General features: G+C 43.7%; 1 protein-coding gene across 1 annotated transcript in view; it reads right to left on the bottom strand.

Annotated features, from left to right (window-relative positions):
* The window catches only part of COLQ (collagen like tail subunit of asymmetric acetylcholinesterase), a 323,105-nt gene that overhangs the window by 102,006 nt on the left and 204,631 nt on the right, over positions 1-16,468 (bottom strand). The window contains exon 11 of the mRNA XM_069212095.1: positions 14,625-14,705. Within this exon, the coding sequence (XP_069068196.1) occupies positions 14,625-14,705 (81 nt within the window). The remainder of the gene's footprint in view (positions 1-14,624; positions 14,706-16,468) is intronic.

Raw genomic sequence — 16,468 nt, 5'->3', positions numbered from 1 at the left:
AGGGACAGATCCACTGGCCCGACTGGTGTTGAGGGCAAACCCACTGGCGGAAATCCAGTGTGGGCACCGTCTGAACCATTGGGGCCCGAACACATTCCAGAGGGGTAAGCAAGCCCGAAGAGGAGATTCATGGCCTCGTAGGACTCTTTCAGTTGGGCAGAGGGTCTCTCTGGGCAATTCAGGGAGGTGATAGAGCCAACCCAGGCTCCGCAGGAGAAGTGTAGGAGTGGAGCCTAGACTTGTGACACCGGCCGAGACCTTGAGTGATTCGGTGTCCAGGAAATTCAATGCCATCTCCTGGACTGCTTTGTGATTCATACAACGGCAGTCAGGGCAAGCCTTGGGATCATGTCCAGCTCCAGGCACCGCAAGCAAAGCAGGTGGGGCTTTGTCACAGACACTTGCCTGTGACGGGTCCGTAGGGTTTGAAACCCACAGGTGTCTTAGGGGACATCCCTTAGATGCGCTGGCGGCAAATGCTCCAAAAAGGTTAAACAAAAAGTTTTTAAAAAACTAAAAATTTAAGGAGAAACTCTTCCAAATCTGCCCTGATGGTGAGTAAAGAGGAACGCGCTTGGGTGGCACCTATAATGGAACTACAAATGTCAAATTCGGCACGGACTAACACTACAATGTGGAGCCAATGGGTGACAGCTACCGGTGCGCAGAGATACTGCTCAAGATGTTCCAGATCCAGTCTGACACCTGTGGAATGTTCTGAGTTAAGGAATCTGGGGCCAGACGTCTCTATCAGAGATAGTTCCATATTTCCTCAAACATCAGATAGGAAAGAAGACAACATTCTACATCTCACGCCTGGAGTGGGGGAAGGAAGGTCCATTTTATATGTACTACATGGATTTTGCAGTGGTCTGTTGACTAGCTGCTAGGTCACAGAAAAAAGTAAGTACCCCAGAAACACAAATTGTTGTCCAGCTCCTTCAATGAGTTGAAGGTCATGTAGGCGGCACTGTTCAAGCCTGTTTTGCCATCTACAGCCTAGGGCTCTGATGGGACATGTTATAGGCCACTGGAATTATAAGAAGGGAAACTTCTGGAGGAAACACACTTAAAAAACAAGAGGTGGAGATGGGTTGCATCCAACCTATGAATCTATGAAAGATACCAGTACTGGAGAACGGGCGTTACAGGTAAGTAACACATTCTTTCTCCAGTATTGGGGTATCTTTCATAGATTAGCACGCTTGACTCAGAATAGTTAGCAGCGCAATATATTAGCAACAAATAAATATGCATATGATAGCGGGTGGTGGGTACAGCATTATACATTATATGGTGAAAGACTCACCTTACTGGAAAAGATGCCGAAGTACCACTTGACCCCAGAAGTTTGTGCTGCATCCAAACAGTAGTGCTGGGTGAACGCATGCTTACGCTTCCAGGTCGCATCACAGCATATATTTGCAATAGACGCTCCAGCAATAAGGCCGCTGTTGTGGCAACTGCTCTCAGAGTGTGCTGTAGTGTTCTGTCTTAAAGGCCTGCCCGCCTTAGAGTGGCAGAAGTGAATGGCCTATGAATTCCAACCTGCTATAGTATATTTGGAGACTGGTCCACCTTTATTGTTGTTACCTTAGGCCACAAAGAGTTGACCAGTAGTGTGAATATGCTTTTTTCGATGTAAGTCAAATTTTAAACATCTCTTGATATCAAGAGAATGAAGACTGTGTTCCGCTGGTGATTGAGGATTGGGGAAGAAAGTCCTGAGCATAACCGGTTGATTTAGATGAAAATCAGAAAGAATCTTTGGTATGAACTTTCGGATTAGTTCATAGGATTACCCTGGCATCTTTGAATTGCAAGAAAGGTGCTTTGATAGTGAACACTTGTAGTTCGCTTACTCTTCTGGATGAGGTGAGGGCAATTAACAAAGCCACCTTCCAGGTAAGGAACTTTAATTCAACCCTGTGAACTGGTTCAAATTAACTTTTCATCAATTGAGATAATACAGTGTTAAGCAGCCATGCAGGAGGCAGTGACTTTATTGAAGGATATGTTCTGAAAACCCCTTTAAGGAATTGGATGATTAATCTGTGTGACCAGAAGGAGGGGGATCCCAAAGTTCGCCTATACCTGGAAATAGCAGTCAAATGCACTTTGAAAGAGGAATGTACTAGACCGGATTTGGCCGGCTATAGCAGATATGGTAACACCTGTTCAGGAGGAGATGTAATAGGAGGTACATTCGATTTTTCGCACTAAAGACTAAATCGCTCCATTTGAGGCCGTATATTTTGTTGGTAGAATCAGCTCTAGCCTTCACAAGAATATACTGACAGTGTTCTGGAATATCTAAGTGCTGTAGCTCACTGTGCTCAGGAGCCGGGCTGACAAATGTACAGAAACTGGGTGAGGATGAAGGACCTGCTGATTGTTCATCAACAGTAAGTCTACGTGGGCCTTGAGTGGAGTGTGTTTGTCCACTGACAACATGAGAAGCTCTGCAAACAAGTGTTGTCTGGACCATCCTGGAGCAATGAGTATTAGCCGGCACAGTTTCCGTTTGATTTTTCTTAGAATCATGGGAATAAAAGGGATCAGGTGAAAAGTGTAGGGAACAATTCCGGACCATTACATTGAAAGGGCATTCCCCATGAACCCTTTTGAGGGTTCCTACTGGCGTAAAACCAGCATTTCTTGTTCTCTTGTACTGCAAATAGATCCAGGCTGGGTTTGCCCCATTTGTGGAATATGGCATCCTTGAAATGCTGGTTCTTCTCCCATTCGTGATAATTTTGAGTCGTTAAGCTCAGGGTGTCAGCTAGAGAGTTGTGTTCTCCTGGAAGATGTTCTGCCCATACGGTCACTTGATAAGTTAGTGCTCTCCGCCAGATAGTTTAGCTTCTTGGGACAGAATCTTGGATCTTGTACTTACCTGTTTGTTGAGGTAATGCATGCTTGTTACGTTGTCTGTTTTTTTCAACATGGAGGAGCCATGAATTCTCGGTAGGAAAGCTTGAAGAGCTAGCAAGATGGCCCTGAGCTTGAGAAAATTGATATGCAGTTTTGGCTACTCTGGGGTCCACTTGCCTTAAATCTGCAGATCTTGCAAATGAGCTCCCCATCTTTCCATAGAAGCGTCTGTTGTAATGACATATTCTGAAATGGGACGTAGGAATGTTAGACCTGCAGAGATATTGTTGGAGTTCATCCACCAGGAAAAGGCCGCTTGCATGACAGGTGTAATCTGTACAATGTCATCGAATTGTCCTTTTGACTGAAGCCACGGTGCGTCCAGTTGTTCCTGGAAGGGTCACATATTTAGGTAAGCATGACATTAAGAGAATGGCTGAGGACATCATGCCAAGTAGAGATTTGATCAGGCGAACTAAATCACACTTTCTTTTTGAAAAGGAGCGAGCCAGAGAAGAACGTTTCTGTTACCTGTCTTCGGACAAGAATGCCTTGTCGAGTAAAGTGTCTATAATTGCTCCCAGAAAAGTTATCCTTGTTCAAGGAGAAAGAAGAAACTTTTTGAAATTGACTGTGAGCCCAGGTTCTGAAAGAGGTGAAGACACCTGATAGTATCCCTTGGTGCCTGAGAAGATGGAGCCTTTATTAACCAGTTGTCGAGGTAAGGGAAAACTTGGTTGCCTCAATGCCGCAGGTGGGCTGACACTGGAGCAAGACATTTTGTAAATATTCAGGGAGCATAACAGATCACCCATTGTGGGGTAAAGGATGGGAAACGGCATTCCATCAGGATGAGAGTATGACTGGGGTGGAGGATCTCCAGGTAAATAAAAACAATCCCTCCCTCAATAATTTGGATAATGGGACTGGTAAGCCAAGCTTAGGGAGTGACCTGAGGGATCATCAGAGCAATGTCACCGAACCCTCACTGCCCCTAACTACCAAAATATTAAGAATTCTCTCATGGAACTTGGCAGGCATCAAGTCCAAACTAGATTGTGAGTGTTGGAGAAATGTTAAAGATGGGTTTGATATCTGTATCTTCCAAGAGACATGGGTGACTGACTTGGTTCACAGGCTAGTCTGGCCAGACAAACCAAAGTTGCCTTTCAGGTCTCTGTGGCAATCCTTAAACATGGACTACGTGCCTGCAATGGGCGCTCTCATTCAGATAAGCAGCTCAAGCACACATTTAAGAGGGTCAATTGTTGTACCCAAATTGACTGTATTCTGCCAGACTTGCCTTCCTGGTGGTATATGAGAGATATGGTCTTTATTGAAAAACTTGAGTGACCATAATGCTCTGGCTTCAGATCTGGAACTAGATTTTATGCAGCCTACCTCTGGTTCTTCTTCAATGAGAGCACTAGCTTTCCCCATCGTCACCACCAACAATAGGAGGGTTAAATGGCCTGCGACCGAGAGAAGTGTAGAGGCCATGGCCATTATCTATGGAGAACCTATTGAGTTAAGAGATTGTGGGGGTGATGAACACCATGTTGTGACCACCTTCTGTCAATTGCTGGGAAACATTAAGCCCTCTTTTTTCAAGTATTAAAGGGCAAAGGGGAAAGGAAATTGTTTGGATAAAAATACAATGAATGGTATAATGACCCCTGTAAGGCAGCTAGAAGGGAAATGATGGAAGCATTGAAGTCGGGTTTTAGAGTGTTGGTGGCCCATAAAAGGAGGCTGTATGCAAAAGTTCAAAGGACATCCAGGAGGGAGTGGAAGGATACTCACTGGAGGGAGTTACTGCAAGCAGCCACTAATAAGGAGGAGGGAAAGCTGTTCTGTCATCTTGTTGCAAAAGGTACTAGGAGGCAGGTTTCTGAAGAAGATTTCCATATACAACTGCAGGCATGGGAAAGGCACTTTAGCTCCTCATATGCTGATCAAAGTCAGATGAATTAGGGGTTAATTGGATCATCAGGTCAGGGTGCTCCTCGGACTAATGGGGGGAGTCTGGATTGGTGGCCTTTAGTCTTGAGGATACTAATCGGGCTCACCAAACCCTGGACAGAAATAAGGTTCCAGGCTTAGATAAAATTCCAGGTGATCTGTTCCTCTCTGAAAGGGGGGGGGGCTCTGCTGAGTTATTTTGAACACATGCTTTAATGCCATAATGGAAAGTGCACACATCCCAAATACATGGATTGGAGCAGAGGTGGTCCCAGTATATGAAAAGGGAGAGAAATCTAATCCTGCCAATTACATGCCTATAAGCCTTATAGATGTCTCTCAAAAATTGTTTTGCAGGCATGTGCTAGATACGTTATTGGTCTGGATAGAGGAAGATAATGTACTTTCATCCCTTCAGGCAGGATTTAGACCAATGACTGGAACTATAGACCAATTGCTTAGGTTCCTGCTCATACTCTGAAAATATGTGTTAATTTAAAGACAACATGTGTATGTAGTTTTTGTTGCTCTACGGACAGTCTTCGATCTAAGTCCTAGGTGGAAACTGTGGGACACATTGGATCGACTGGGTATCCCTTACTATCTTTTACAAGTTATCATAAGGCTTCATCACAATAATTATGCACAAATTAGATGGGGCCAGAATGGGGAGCTCACCAACCATACTGATGTGGATAGAGTTGTAAGGCAAGGGTGTGTATTGGCCGCAACTCTTTTCACTGTGTATATTAATGGGTTAATAGAGTCCTTGGTCGGGTGTAATGGAGATCCACCTAAGTTAGCTGGCAAACCAGTAGCCATCACTCTTGTTTGCTGATGATATCTTATTGGTTTCAGGGACATCAGTGGGACTTCGGAACCTGTTAAACAGATTTTCTGTGGCTTGTAATGATTTGGGATTGAAAATAAATATGAATAAAAGAAAATTTATGGCATTCAATCCCTATAAATCTTTTAATGGCAAGGTAAAGCTGGATGGAATGTACTTAGAGCAAGTCAAAGAATTTGATTATTTAGGAGTAAGGCTTGCCAGCTCACTAGCATGGTCTTCACATCTTACTAAAAGCCAGTTTTCTCTTCAACAAATTAGCTTTGCCCTAATGAGGAGATTGAAAACATGCAGATTTAGACCAGCAAGACCCATTGTTGCAATCTTTCGAGTTAAAGGGGTTAGTGCTTTGCTTTACAGTGCAGAGCTATGGGAAACTCATAATTTGGGAGTGCTAGAAAGAGCTGAAAATAGCTTTATAAAACCGGTTGTGAACTCACCCCAGAATACACCTCTATGGGTGGATCTTGGTTTATGTAACATTGCGCATGTTGCGACTTTGGACAAACAAAACGCTACTCCTGTTGCAAGAGCCATTGACTGAGATCATGGAGTTTAGTTGTGGCCATAGTATCCCCTTGCAGCGAAATGTGAGATCCTGGTTAAATACAATGGGCATGGGTGACTTGTGGACTAATCCACTAAGCATCAGCAAAGTTTCCTCAATGCTTCTTAAGGGAAGATACTCTACGTCATTCATAGCTAGACATGGCCAGCCAGGGGCATTTGAATAATGGATTTTTGGGTTTTAAAGATTCTTTGTATTATGAGGATTTCATGAGTATGATTGAACCCCCCTCAAGCAAAATTCTTGTATCTTAAATTTAGGTACAATACATTGCCTCTCAATAGTTTTTGTAGTAGCTGGAAAGGGTTAAATATTTCTCCACTGTGCTCACTTTGCCAAAACAGTGAAGAAACAGGAGAGCACTTTTTATATTTCTGCCCCTACTACACTGAGGCTACAGGGGCCTGGCTGTTGTATTCTTGAATCAAGACGTTTGAGGTTTCACTATGCAGATCCTCAAAAGTGATACTAGGTGTTGGCAAGTTTTTGCTTTGTCTAGATACCTGATGAATGCATGAATGAATGGAAAATCAGGTGCGGGCTATGCTGGCTTGTTTGAATGAATTTGTTAAGTCACTTCACTGGGTGTGGTTATTGATTTCATATGTATCATCCACAGATGAATTTTATTATTGATTTTATTTATTGTATTTTTATTGATGATGAGTGCAATTTGGTGCCAGTAAATTATGTTCATCCTTGTATCTACACTTAACCGTACTGAACAGAGGTTAATATCATGACTGGCTTATTGTAGTTTATATGGATGATGTGTGTGATTCTATGCCAGCAAATTACTGTTTTCACTTGTATGTATGCTTATGCATATTGCAGAGAGATTAATACCACGAAGACTGGCTTATTGTGGTTTTATATTTATCTTATCTTTTCATTTATCTATTTGTCCTGTTCACAGGAATGTATTGTATTTTATTTGTGTTGTGCTTATATTTTTTTAATGAAACCGAATAAAGAGAATTTACTGCTATTCGGGGAGCGGTTCGGAGACTAAAAGGCAGAGCTTTGAACTGGTGTTGTGTACCGGCTTCTGTGAATCTCAAGAATATGTGATGGTTGGAATGGATGAGATAGTGAAAATATGCATCCCGGAGATCGAGGCTGGTAAGAAAATCTCAATTTTTGAGAAGTTGGAGAATTTCCTGGAGGGAAACCAAATGAAAAGATTGCTTCTTCAGGTACTTGTTGAGTTTCCTGAGGTTGAGAATGGGTCACCACTCACTTAACCTTTTCCTCACAAGGAAAAAACTAGAGTAAAATCCCTTTCCTTTTTGGGGAAATGGAACCAGTTCTGTGCACTCCTTGGACAACATTGCCAAACCTTCCTTCTGAAGTAAATGAAGGTGAGAAGCGAAGGGAGGCATTTTGTTGGTGGAGTACGAGGTGGAATTTGAGTAAACTCCAAGGTGTGGCCATGTTCGATGAGACCTAAGACCCATTTGTCTATAGTTATGTTGGTCCAGTGATGAAGGTACTGGGAAATTCTGGAACCCACAGGAGAAGAAGCAGGTGTTGTAGTCCGCACATTGAGGTTGTCACTATTTTCTAGTGATGTCTCTTGCGGAAGTAGCCTGTCTCCTCCTTGGTTAGTGTTTAGGATAGGCTGCTGAAGGCGGTGCTCTCTATGGCTGATGTTGTTGATAAGCGAGCCAAAAGGGCTGCTGATAGATTTGTGGTTGGTATCTCTGATATTCTCCACTGTATAAGTAAAATACACGGCCCCATATGCCACAAAAAGGTGTTTTCCAGAACTGGAGGGTTCCAAGAGATCGAGCTGTCTCCTTCTTTATGGCCTGCAGAGCATCATCAACATGTTTCTCAAATAAGGAATCGTCATCAAAAGGCATATCAAGTATTTTTGTCTGCACTTCTGGGCAGAACATGTAGCCTTAAGCCAACCGTGGCGCCGAAGAACAGCAGATCCCCGCCAGTTGCCAGAAGTCTATGGATGCTATGTCCATTGTACAGTCAATATCCTCAGATGCTGCTTTTTCATCTTCCTGTAAGATGCGAGTAGCCTCGGTTTTCTTGTCATCTGGTAGGAAATCCAGGTATGTGTCAATGTCTGACCACATTTGGTGATCATATCGCCCTAGAATGGCCAGAGAGTTTGCAGCTCAGACAGTGGTACCCGACATGACTGTGAATCTTTTACCAATATTGTCCAATCGCCTGCCCTCCTTATCAGGTGGAGTAGTGACAGGGGTGGAAGAACTTTTAGATCTGCATTGTGCAGCATGAGCAATGACTGAATCAGGTCTTGGATGTCTGATTGAGTAGGCTGGTGAATTATCTGGGACTTTATATTTTTTGTCAATTATGGAAAGAACGGCGGTGACAGTCCCTAGGGTTTTCATAATTTTAACTCCTTCTTCCAATATGTAGTCAACAATCGGTATTCCTCTGACTGTTTTCTTAGATTGATCTTTAAAATCATATAAAAAAGTCAGTCTGTTTAATGGTAATGGGGAGTTAGAAACAATTAGCTGCCCTCTCTATTAGCATATGAAGCCCTCCAATATCTCCTGGTGGAGAATCTACTGCTTGTGGCACCGGAGGAGAAAGTGGAGGGATAAGGTAATCACCCCATCCCATTTTTTGCCTAAAGGAGGCGTGCCAATACTGGATTGCGGAGTAATCCTTTGGGTAGGAGATGGAGGCAGATGTTCTGGAGATTTAGGTGCAGGCGTGGCTACTACTGCATGCGATTGATGCGCTTCAGCTGGTTTGGGGAAGCGTTTGTAATAGTCTTTAAGCATGCTTTGGAGGTCTTGCTCAAGGGTAGACAGAACCTGAGCCATGTGTTGTGGTGGTGGATGAGGCACATAAGGATGATACTGTTTTGCATATTGATGAGTTTGATATACAAGCTAATAATAATCTTGCTCCTTGACTTCATCCTGATATTTCATGTGCAATTCAGAGGGGCTGTGAGCTGAACCAAACATTCCTTGATCATTATCCTCCAAGTCTTGAATATCCAGTAAGTGTCTGGGTATTAGCAGGGATACATCAGAAGGCGATGTGAAAAAAGATGCATATGATGAGGAGATGGCAAAACTGTCATCGAGATCATCAACGGTGTGGGCAATAGTAGTGTTGATGGCCTCCTGTATGATTTTGCTGATGATGAGGAGGTCTTTTCAAAAGGTTGCATCGTTGAAAGTGTCGTCGATGATGGTGGTACTGATGCCAATGGGTTGTCGACGGTGTAGGTACAGTCTTCGACATGACTGTTCTCATTGTTGGTATGGTGGTCATCAACATTGTCAACGAGGTAATCTTCATCAATATGGAAAACGTTGGTGTCGTTGACGATGGGATGGATGATGACGGTAAAGTCGTCATCAGGCTTCTGTCAATTCTAACTGTCTTCGACTATGCTTTTGATTCTTTTGTACCATCGACAATGTCTTTGTAGCCAATTTTGACTTCTTTGAGGGAGGTTCAGATAAAGATCTAGTCTTTAAAGAAATGGCTAGAGAAGGAGTAGAGGGCTCGGATTGAAAGTCTGAGGAAGCCCTTTTTTGTTTTTCTTGACGGGAAGAGCCTTCCAAAGATCCATGGCGGGTGTTTTTTAAGACTTTTTTACATTGTTGTGGGGACTCTTGATGAGATGCTTCCCTCTTTCTGGAAGGCTGTGAGGAGATGGATCACTCACTCCTCCTCAGAAATTACAATAGGCTTGTATTTAAGTTTTTGTAGCAATAATAAAAGCTTTCCTCACATTTTTGAGGGTTTTTGTAGAAAAAGCTCTGCAAATCTTGCAGTCTCTCACCTTGTGGGATGGATATACAAATCCATCCAAGGATCTTCTAAATGGAACCTTTTCTTACCACAGGTGGCACAAGATCTGAAGAGTCCTTTCTTGCCCATTTCTGACATACTGGAACACAGAAATAGTTGTTTGACGATAACCAAATTTGGAAAATACTGAGCACAGCTCAGGCAGACTCTCACATACAACGTGCGGTGAAAACCTGAAGGAAGATGCCTCTGTTGGAGTATTCTAGAGGGTTCTGTCGTATGATTTGTCAACGTTCAACTATAGTCCTTTTTTAAAAATGACATAGATAGGCTATTAAGCTGAACTTTGTGTTCCCTTTATAGCCTATTATACTGATATATATTGCACCCTATGATACCGTGGGACTACTACTTCGACAACGGGGAATGATTCAAGCATGTGAATCTATGAAAGATACTCCAACACTGGAGAATAAAAAAATAACCTCCAAAGCTGACTCTTTGTTGATTCAGCCTGTAGTGGAACCACTGGGGCCTCAAATACTTTGAAGACTGCATCTTTGGGGGCTTGGAAAAATGGTGGATGATAATCTGCTTCTTCCTAGTGATCAAGACTTAGGTGGTCACTATGAACATGGCGGTAAACACCGCCGACCACTGTGCTGACGGCCGACAAAAGACCGCCAGGGGCGGCGGTATGCATACCACCATATAATAATGCAGAATTCAGCTAGGTGGTGTGGACGACAGCGGAAAAACGTCGGCGGTGTGGGACTGCCCATTCACAACATGGGACCCCAGCAGCCGTCATCGAGGATCCCGAAGAATGTAAGGCAAGCGGGGTCCATGGGTGAGTGTGGTTGCCCCTATGTGTGTCCGGGGTGTCTAAGTGATCAAATGGGGTGTCTGGGTGAGTGTTGTAGAACTGTGTCGGTAAAAATGCAATGTTCAATTTGTTGTGTGTGTGGGGGCATGCGGTTAGTGGCGGGGGACGAGGTTTGAGTCATGGGTGTGATAAATGTGGGAATGGGAGGTGCCTATGGTTTTGCCTCCCAGTCCCCCCTATACTTACAATGGGGACCACCATGCTTTACCTGGCGTCGATGACCGCTGCGGCACACATGGCGGTCCCTGACATCATTATACCCGCAGCGGAACAGGGCTGAAAATGGCCCTGAAAAGGCCTACCGCCGTCGACGCCGGCTCTCCCATACTGGCGGTGAGTGGCTGGCTCGCTGGCTGATTCTACTGTGTATCATTATACGGCAGTCTGGACTGCCAGCCTGTTGGCGGAAGTTACCGCCACTGCTGGTGGAGCGGTGTTTACCGCCATTTTCATAATGACCACCTTAATCTTGGTTATCATGTCACATCTTCAGTTGTCCCTGTGTGGAATAATGCAAATGAATATTCTCAGAATGCTATCAGTATTGATCCCTAAAACTCTGCTGACTCAAACTGACTGACATTAAATCACATCTATGGAGCTAACTCTGGGGGCTCTGACTGCCTCATACAACATCATATTCTGTTGTAGTAGTTAGCTTTCCACTTATACCAACAGATGTGCTTCTCTCTGCGTACGCATGACTTACCTGTGTGGCTTAAAACAGAATGCAAACCATTTCGTGTTCTGAGTATATGCACATGACATGACAAAATACCACCCTCTGCACACGATCCGATTACTCGGTTGATTGGAAATAAGCTGATAAAGAGCTTGAAGTTCACCCCTTCTTTCATAAAAAGGCTCCCATCAGGCACAACGTGGGTCGTCAGATGATTCATTGGAGTACACAGTATGAGGATGTACTGTGCTACCTTAACCAGCTACTCCCAACAGGTCTCCCAGACGTTTCCAGTGTTTAAAAACTGAACGTAACCTCAATGAGCTGGATCACTGGAAATGTTGTCAGTTAATGCATTGCTTACATACCATGCAGAAGCACTGACTCACTCAAGATATGGTCTCTAGCATGGAGTTCACAGGACTGTATGTGTACTAATTACTTATGTTTTCTCTATAGCTAGTTAAAGCGTTCACAGACTCCACTGGCAGATACGTAGTATAGGACCCCGGATAAGTAGACACCCTCAGTAAGCGACCATGAAATAGTCAGGGATGGCCTTCATGAATATGCCAAGTTCTGGAGATACACCTCTGATGATATCCTGAAGGACGGTCCAGGCTTGCAGCCATACTGGGGGCAGTGTGGACTAATGTAAAGGTATCTACCTATTAATTAATTTACCTGTTCGGCATAGTTAAACCATTCTACATGATTCTGCTTATTCACTGCACACAGAGATGGCTCGTTAAGTCCCTTGCAGCAGCCAAGCTTTGAATAATGTTCCACTGGCATCAACGCTCCATGCCCACATATGATGGGTGGCTGACTGCACTCCAGAGGACTACCCACTGTGATAAATGTCCGGCGAACTATCCTGCATTATGTCTTTGACCCTTTCCTCGCAACCCAAGATGACAACTAAGATCGAGATGCCAGCTAGCACGGCGGGCGTATGTCTGATACTGACATATAGTTACAGGTGGATGCCTCGCCATTGTGTAGCAGCCATTCTGCTTGGCACACTTAGTTTGAGACCTTCATGGGTACAGGCAGGGCTGTGATACTATACCCTATCCAGAGATGATTCGGAGATGACCAAGGGTGGTCGAAACTATACTCTTGGTGCACTGTTACTACTGTTTAGCTTTTTTAATATTTGAGCTTGGTATATGTACAGTGTCCTTCTCCACTCCCTCTGGGGACCTGCCAATGACGACAGCCTCTTCTTCTACCCCAATGTTAGCAACATCAAAAAGCAAAGCTGCACATCAGCAACAAGCAAAAGCAAAATCTCTACTGTGGAGTCTCCCTCTATGCCATCCCAAAACAGGTGGCCATTAGCTTCCTCCAACTCAGTGGTTCTAAGTAATATGTGCTGTCAACCTACCACCATTCAAAATTCCTGATGCCATGTTCATCAATTAATCATGTTCATCAATCAATCATTCTAGGACATGTTCATCAATCAATCATGTTTATCAATCAGTCATTCCCAGGCATGTTCATCAATCAGTCATGTTCATCAATCAATCATTCCCAGACATGTTCATCAATCGATTATGTTCAGCAATCAATCATTCCCAGGCATGTTCATCAATCAGTCATGTTCATCAATCACTCATTCCCAGGCATGTTCAACAATCATTTTCATCAGTCAATCATTCCCAGGCATGTTTATCAATCATTTTCATCAGTCAGTCATTCCCAGGCATGTTCATCAATCATGTTCATCAATCATTCCCAGCCACAGCTGTAAGTTTTCTAAAGACCTGAGTGCGCCTAACAGGAGAGCAGGGCTTGGAAACAACCAGCCACAGCAAGACTATGCTCTTGCATGATTGGGCCAGGAAAGGAAATGTTACTTACTTGGAATGCAGGTTTCCCTTTGCAGATATTGTGACCGACGTCATAAGTATAGAGTATTCCCACCTAAGGACAGCCGCCATCCCCAGAACACTTCTTTTTTATTAAGTAAAAATCATCATCCATATCTTAAAGTGAAGGTGAAACTATGTCATTTTCCATACAGCAGGTCCATACTCCTCAGACCAAACAGTATAGCTTCTTAGGAATTTTCCTCTGGTAATAACCACACTTAAACAGTGCAAAGGGCAGCATTGTAGCATTTAGCAAAGTACTGTGTTGCAGTGTTAGCTTTGACCATGCAAACCCCTTCATGCACGACAGGAATGTGAAGGGAAAGGGGCCTGTCAGGCTAAAAGTCTACAAAGTTGAAAACATAAGCACTGACCCTTTAAGGAGTCTGGGGTTTCCAGCTCTCAGTGCAGTTTACCACACAGTCTCAGTTCTTTATGAAGAAGATACACACCTTTTTAAATTTACATAAATGTAATTTGGTGTTGTGCTAACTGACAACCGTAGAGGAAGAAGGGTTGTCTAGTACCTCAGTGAAGATACTTACATTGTAAAACTGGGAATATAGCTAATATTTCCTTCTGTATTGTAGGCTGTTCAGAGTCCCCTTCCCCTCATGGTTGCCTCTGTCATGTACAGGTTTACAAGGTCTTTTGCTAGATGATGAAATGTTGCCTTTTGCATTATTTAAATGTGATTATTATCAATTAGAACATTTCAGAAGGAACATTCTTGTTTCTACTTTGGCGGCAGCACCTGCTTTTGTAAAATGGAAGCTGTTCACCTTCAGTTCAAGATATGGAGGTGGCTTTTACTGTGGAGAAAAGTGTCCCCAGGTCCCAGCACACAGCCAAGAAGATTCTGATTCATGACAGTCATTCCAGATCCTACAATGCAGAAGATTCAGTAACAAATTAAACACAAACAAAGCAATTGCCTAACTTTGCCACCAGTTCTTCATCCACTAAGAGAACAAACCATTTCAGGAAATCTAATTTGTCTTCACCAGATTTGAAGTTTGCTGCTCAAATTATTGCCTACTTTTAAAATCAGCACTTTGCTTCAAACTAGTGGCCGTACAGTGTGACGGTGACATCATGTAGAGAGATTCTTGACCCAATGCTGAGGTGTAACAGAACTCCAGTTCCCATCTCCTTACCTGCTTGCCTCGTTTCCCTGGACGTCCGGTCGGTCCTCTGTGGCCTGGAATTCCCTCTTCGCCCTTTGGACCCATCTCACCCTAAAACATAAGTAGAAGACCCATGACTAGTACAACTTGTAGACCATCTCTTCACACTATGTGCACTGTGCCCAATGAAGCTTTCTTCTGGGACTCTAGGTGCTGGTTGTGACTGTGCTCAGTAAAATGGACTGAGGACCATCTCTTACTGGGCACTGGACAAATCACGCCTTTTTCGGCAAATCTATAACCAGGTCTTGCTCAAGGCGTGCTGCTGTATAGTGCATGCGTGCTATCGAATCCCACCTTTATCTCAGAATTTAGGCTCGAGTCAACAGCAATGACATTAATGGGCAGCTAACGTCTACTGCATGGATCCTGGCCAAGTACACTTTTAACCGGATCCAGTCCAGTGAGGTATCATTTAATAGTCTACCATCTCATACTGCATGAAAGCAGGCAAGCACACCTTTTTCTTGGACGCTGGGATGACTTCATGCAATGAAAAATGGGTGGAAGGCTGCCTACTCTGCAACCTTGGCCACACATTTTTCCAGGGCTCTGGGACCAGACAGTTATCTAGTAATGTGGGCTCAGTGAGCACGACTAATGAAAGAAACCCTATATATTGGCATATCACGTAAAAATATCCATAGAGGAATCAAACTGGAACGAGCAGTGAGACGTGACCCCTCACTGACTTTTATAATGACTCTTACCTAAATATAAATTACAATCACCCTTTTGTGATTACATTCCTGAAGCTGAAACCTGAAGTGCTGGCAGTAGAACTGAAGTTAGTGGTAGTGTGGCTTGAAGGGAAATTGTGGTGTTTACTGGCCTCTTGGCTGTTAAATGGGACCATGAGGATGCTTTTCGGTTAGTCCAGTCTTCGCAGTCAGGAGCACGCAGGGACAAGTAGTTTTGATTTTCTCATTAGAAGGGTGGACTTGCAGGTCCCATACTGCTTTTGGCTGAGGAGTCCAAGACTAGACGAAAGTCGTCCTTATAGGATGGAACCATTTCAAAGCTATGTCAGACAAAAAAGTGACTCTGAAAGGTCAGTAGGCCTAGGGCACAGTCAGCCACATGTCAGCATGTAAGTGATTCTGCCATAGCCATGCCCAGCATCCCTGGGTATCTTCCAGTTTCCCTAAAAACCTTTCCAGCCCTGAGCTGAGATAACACCACAAAGGCATTTCTTAACTGACCATTGTTTTCAGGAAAATAGTCTAAATAAAATGTTTTTAACCCAGAGTTTTGCCTGTTTTTTCCTATAAAAGCATTTACGTTTCAGAAATGTTTTCTAAATGAGAATCTCACTGAGAACAGTCCAAACAGCTGTTAAAAAAGTAAGTATCTCCCACCCACCATTCAATAGATATTGATACTGTGATCCACTCACTGCAGGCAAAGTCCAAGTCTGTTTCAACTTGGACCTCGCCTTCAAGAAGCATCAATCACCAGCCCTTGATGCTTCAAAAGTTCCCTTAACCTGGTGAACTGACCAACACACTAAGACAACAACAGCATGAATCGGATACTGACTGCACAACTGCAATATGGTCTACACTGAAGTACAAAGGAAGGACTGACAAACCACCAGTGGACCCAGGATCTGGGAGGAGACCCTGCTTGAATCCAAGAGCTTCAGACCACATTTGACCAGCCAACATAAAGCTCCTTTACATCCTTCTTATCCACGGTTCTAAGCACGACAAAGCACTTGGGGGCAAAGGAACCACCGCTACTTCTCATTTACGTTACTCGCCAACTACGGCTATCCATGGTTCTTCCACGTTCAGCCACAGACAAGCTGTGGT

This window comes from Pleurodeles waltl, chromosome 10, assembly GCF_031143425.1.
Source record: "Pleurodeles waltl isolate 20211129_DDA chromosome 10, aPleWal1.hap1.20221129, whole genome shotgun sequence".
NCBI classification, from domain to species: Eukaryota; Metazoa; Chordata; class Amphibia; order Caudata; family Salamandridae; genus Pleurodeles; species Pleurodeles waltl.
The sequence above is the reverse complement of the archived record's forward strand: the minus strand, read 5'-3'. Positions and strand labels throughout refer to the sequence as shown.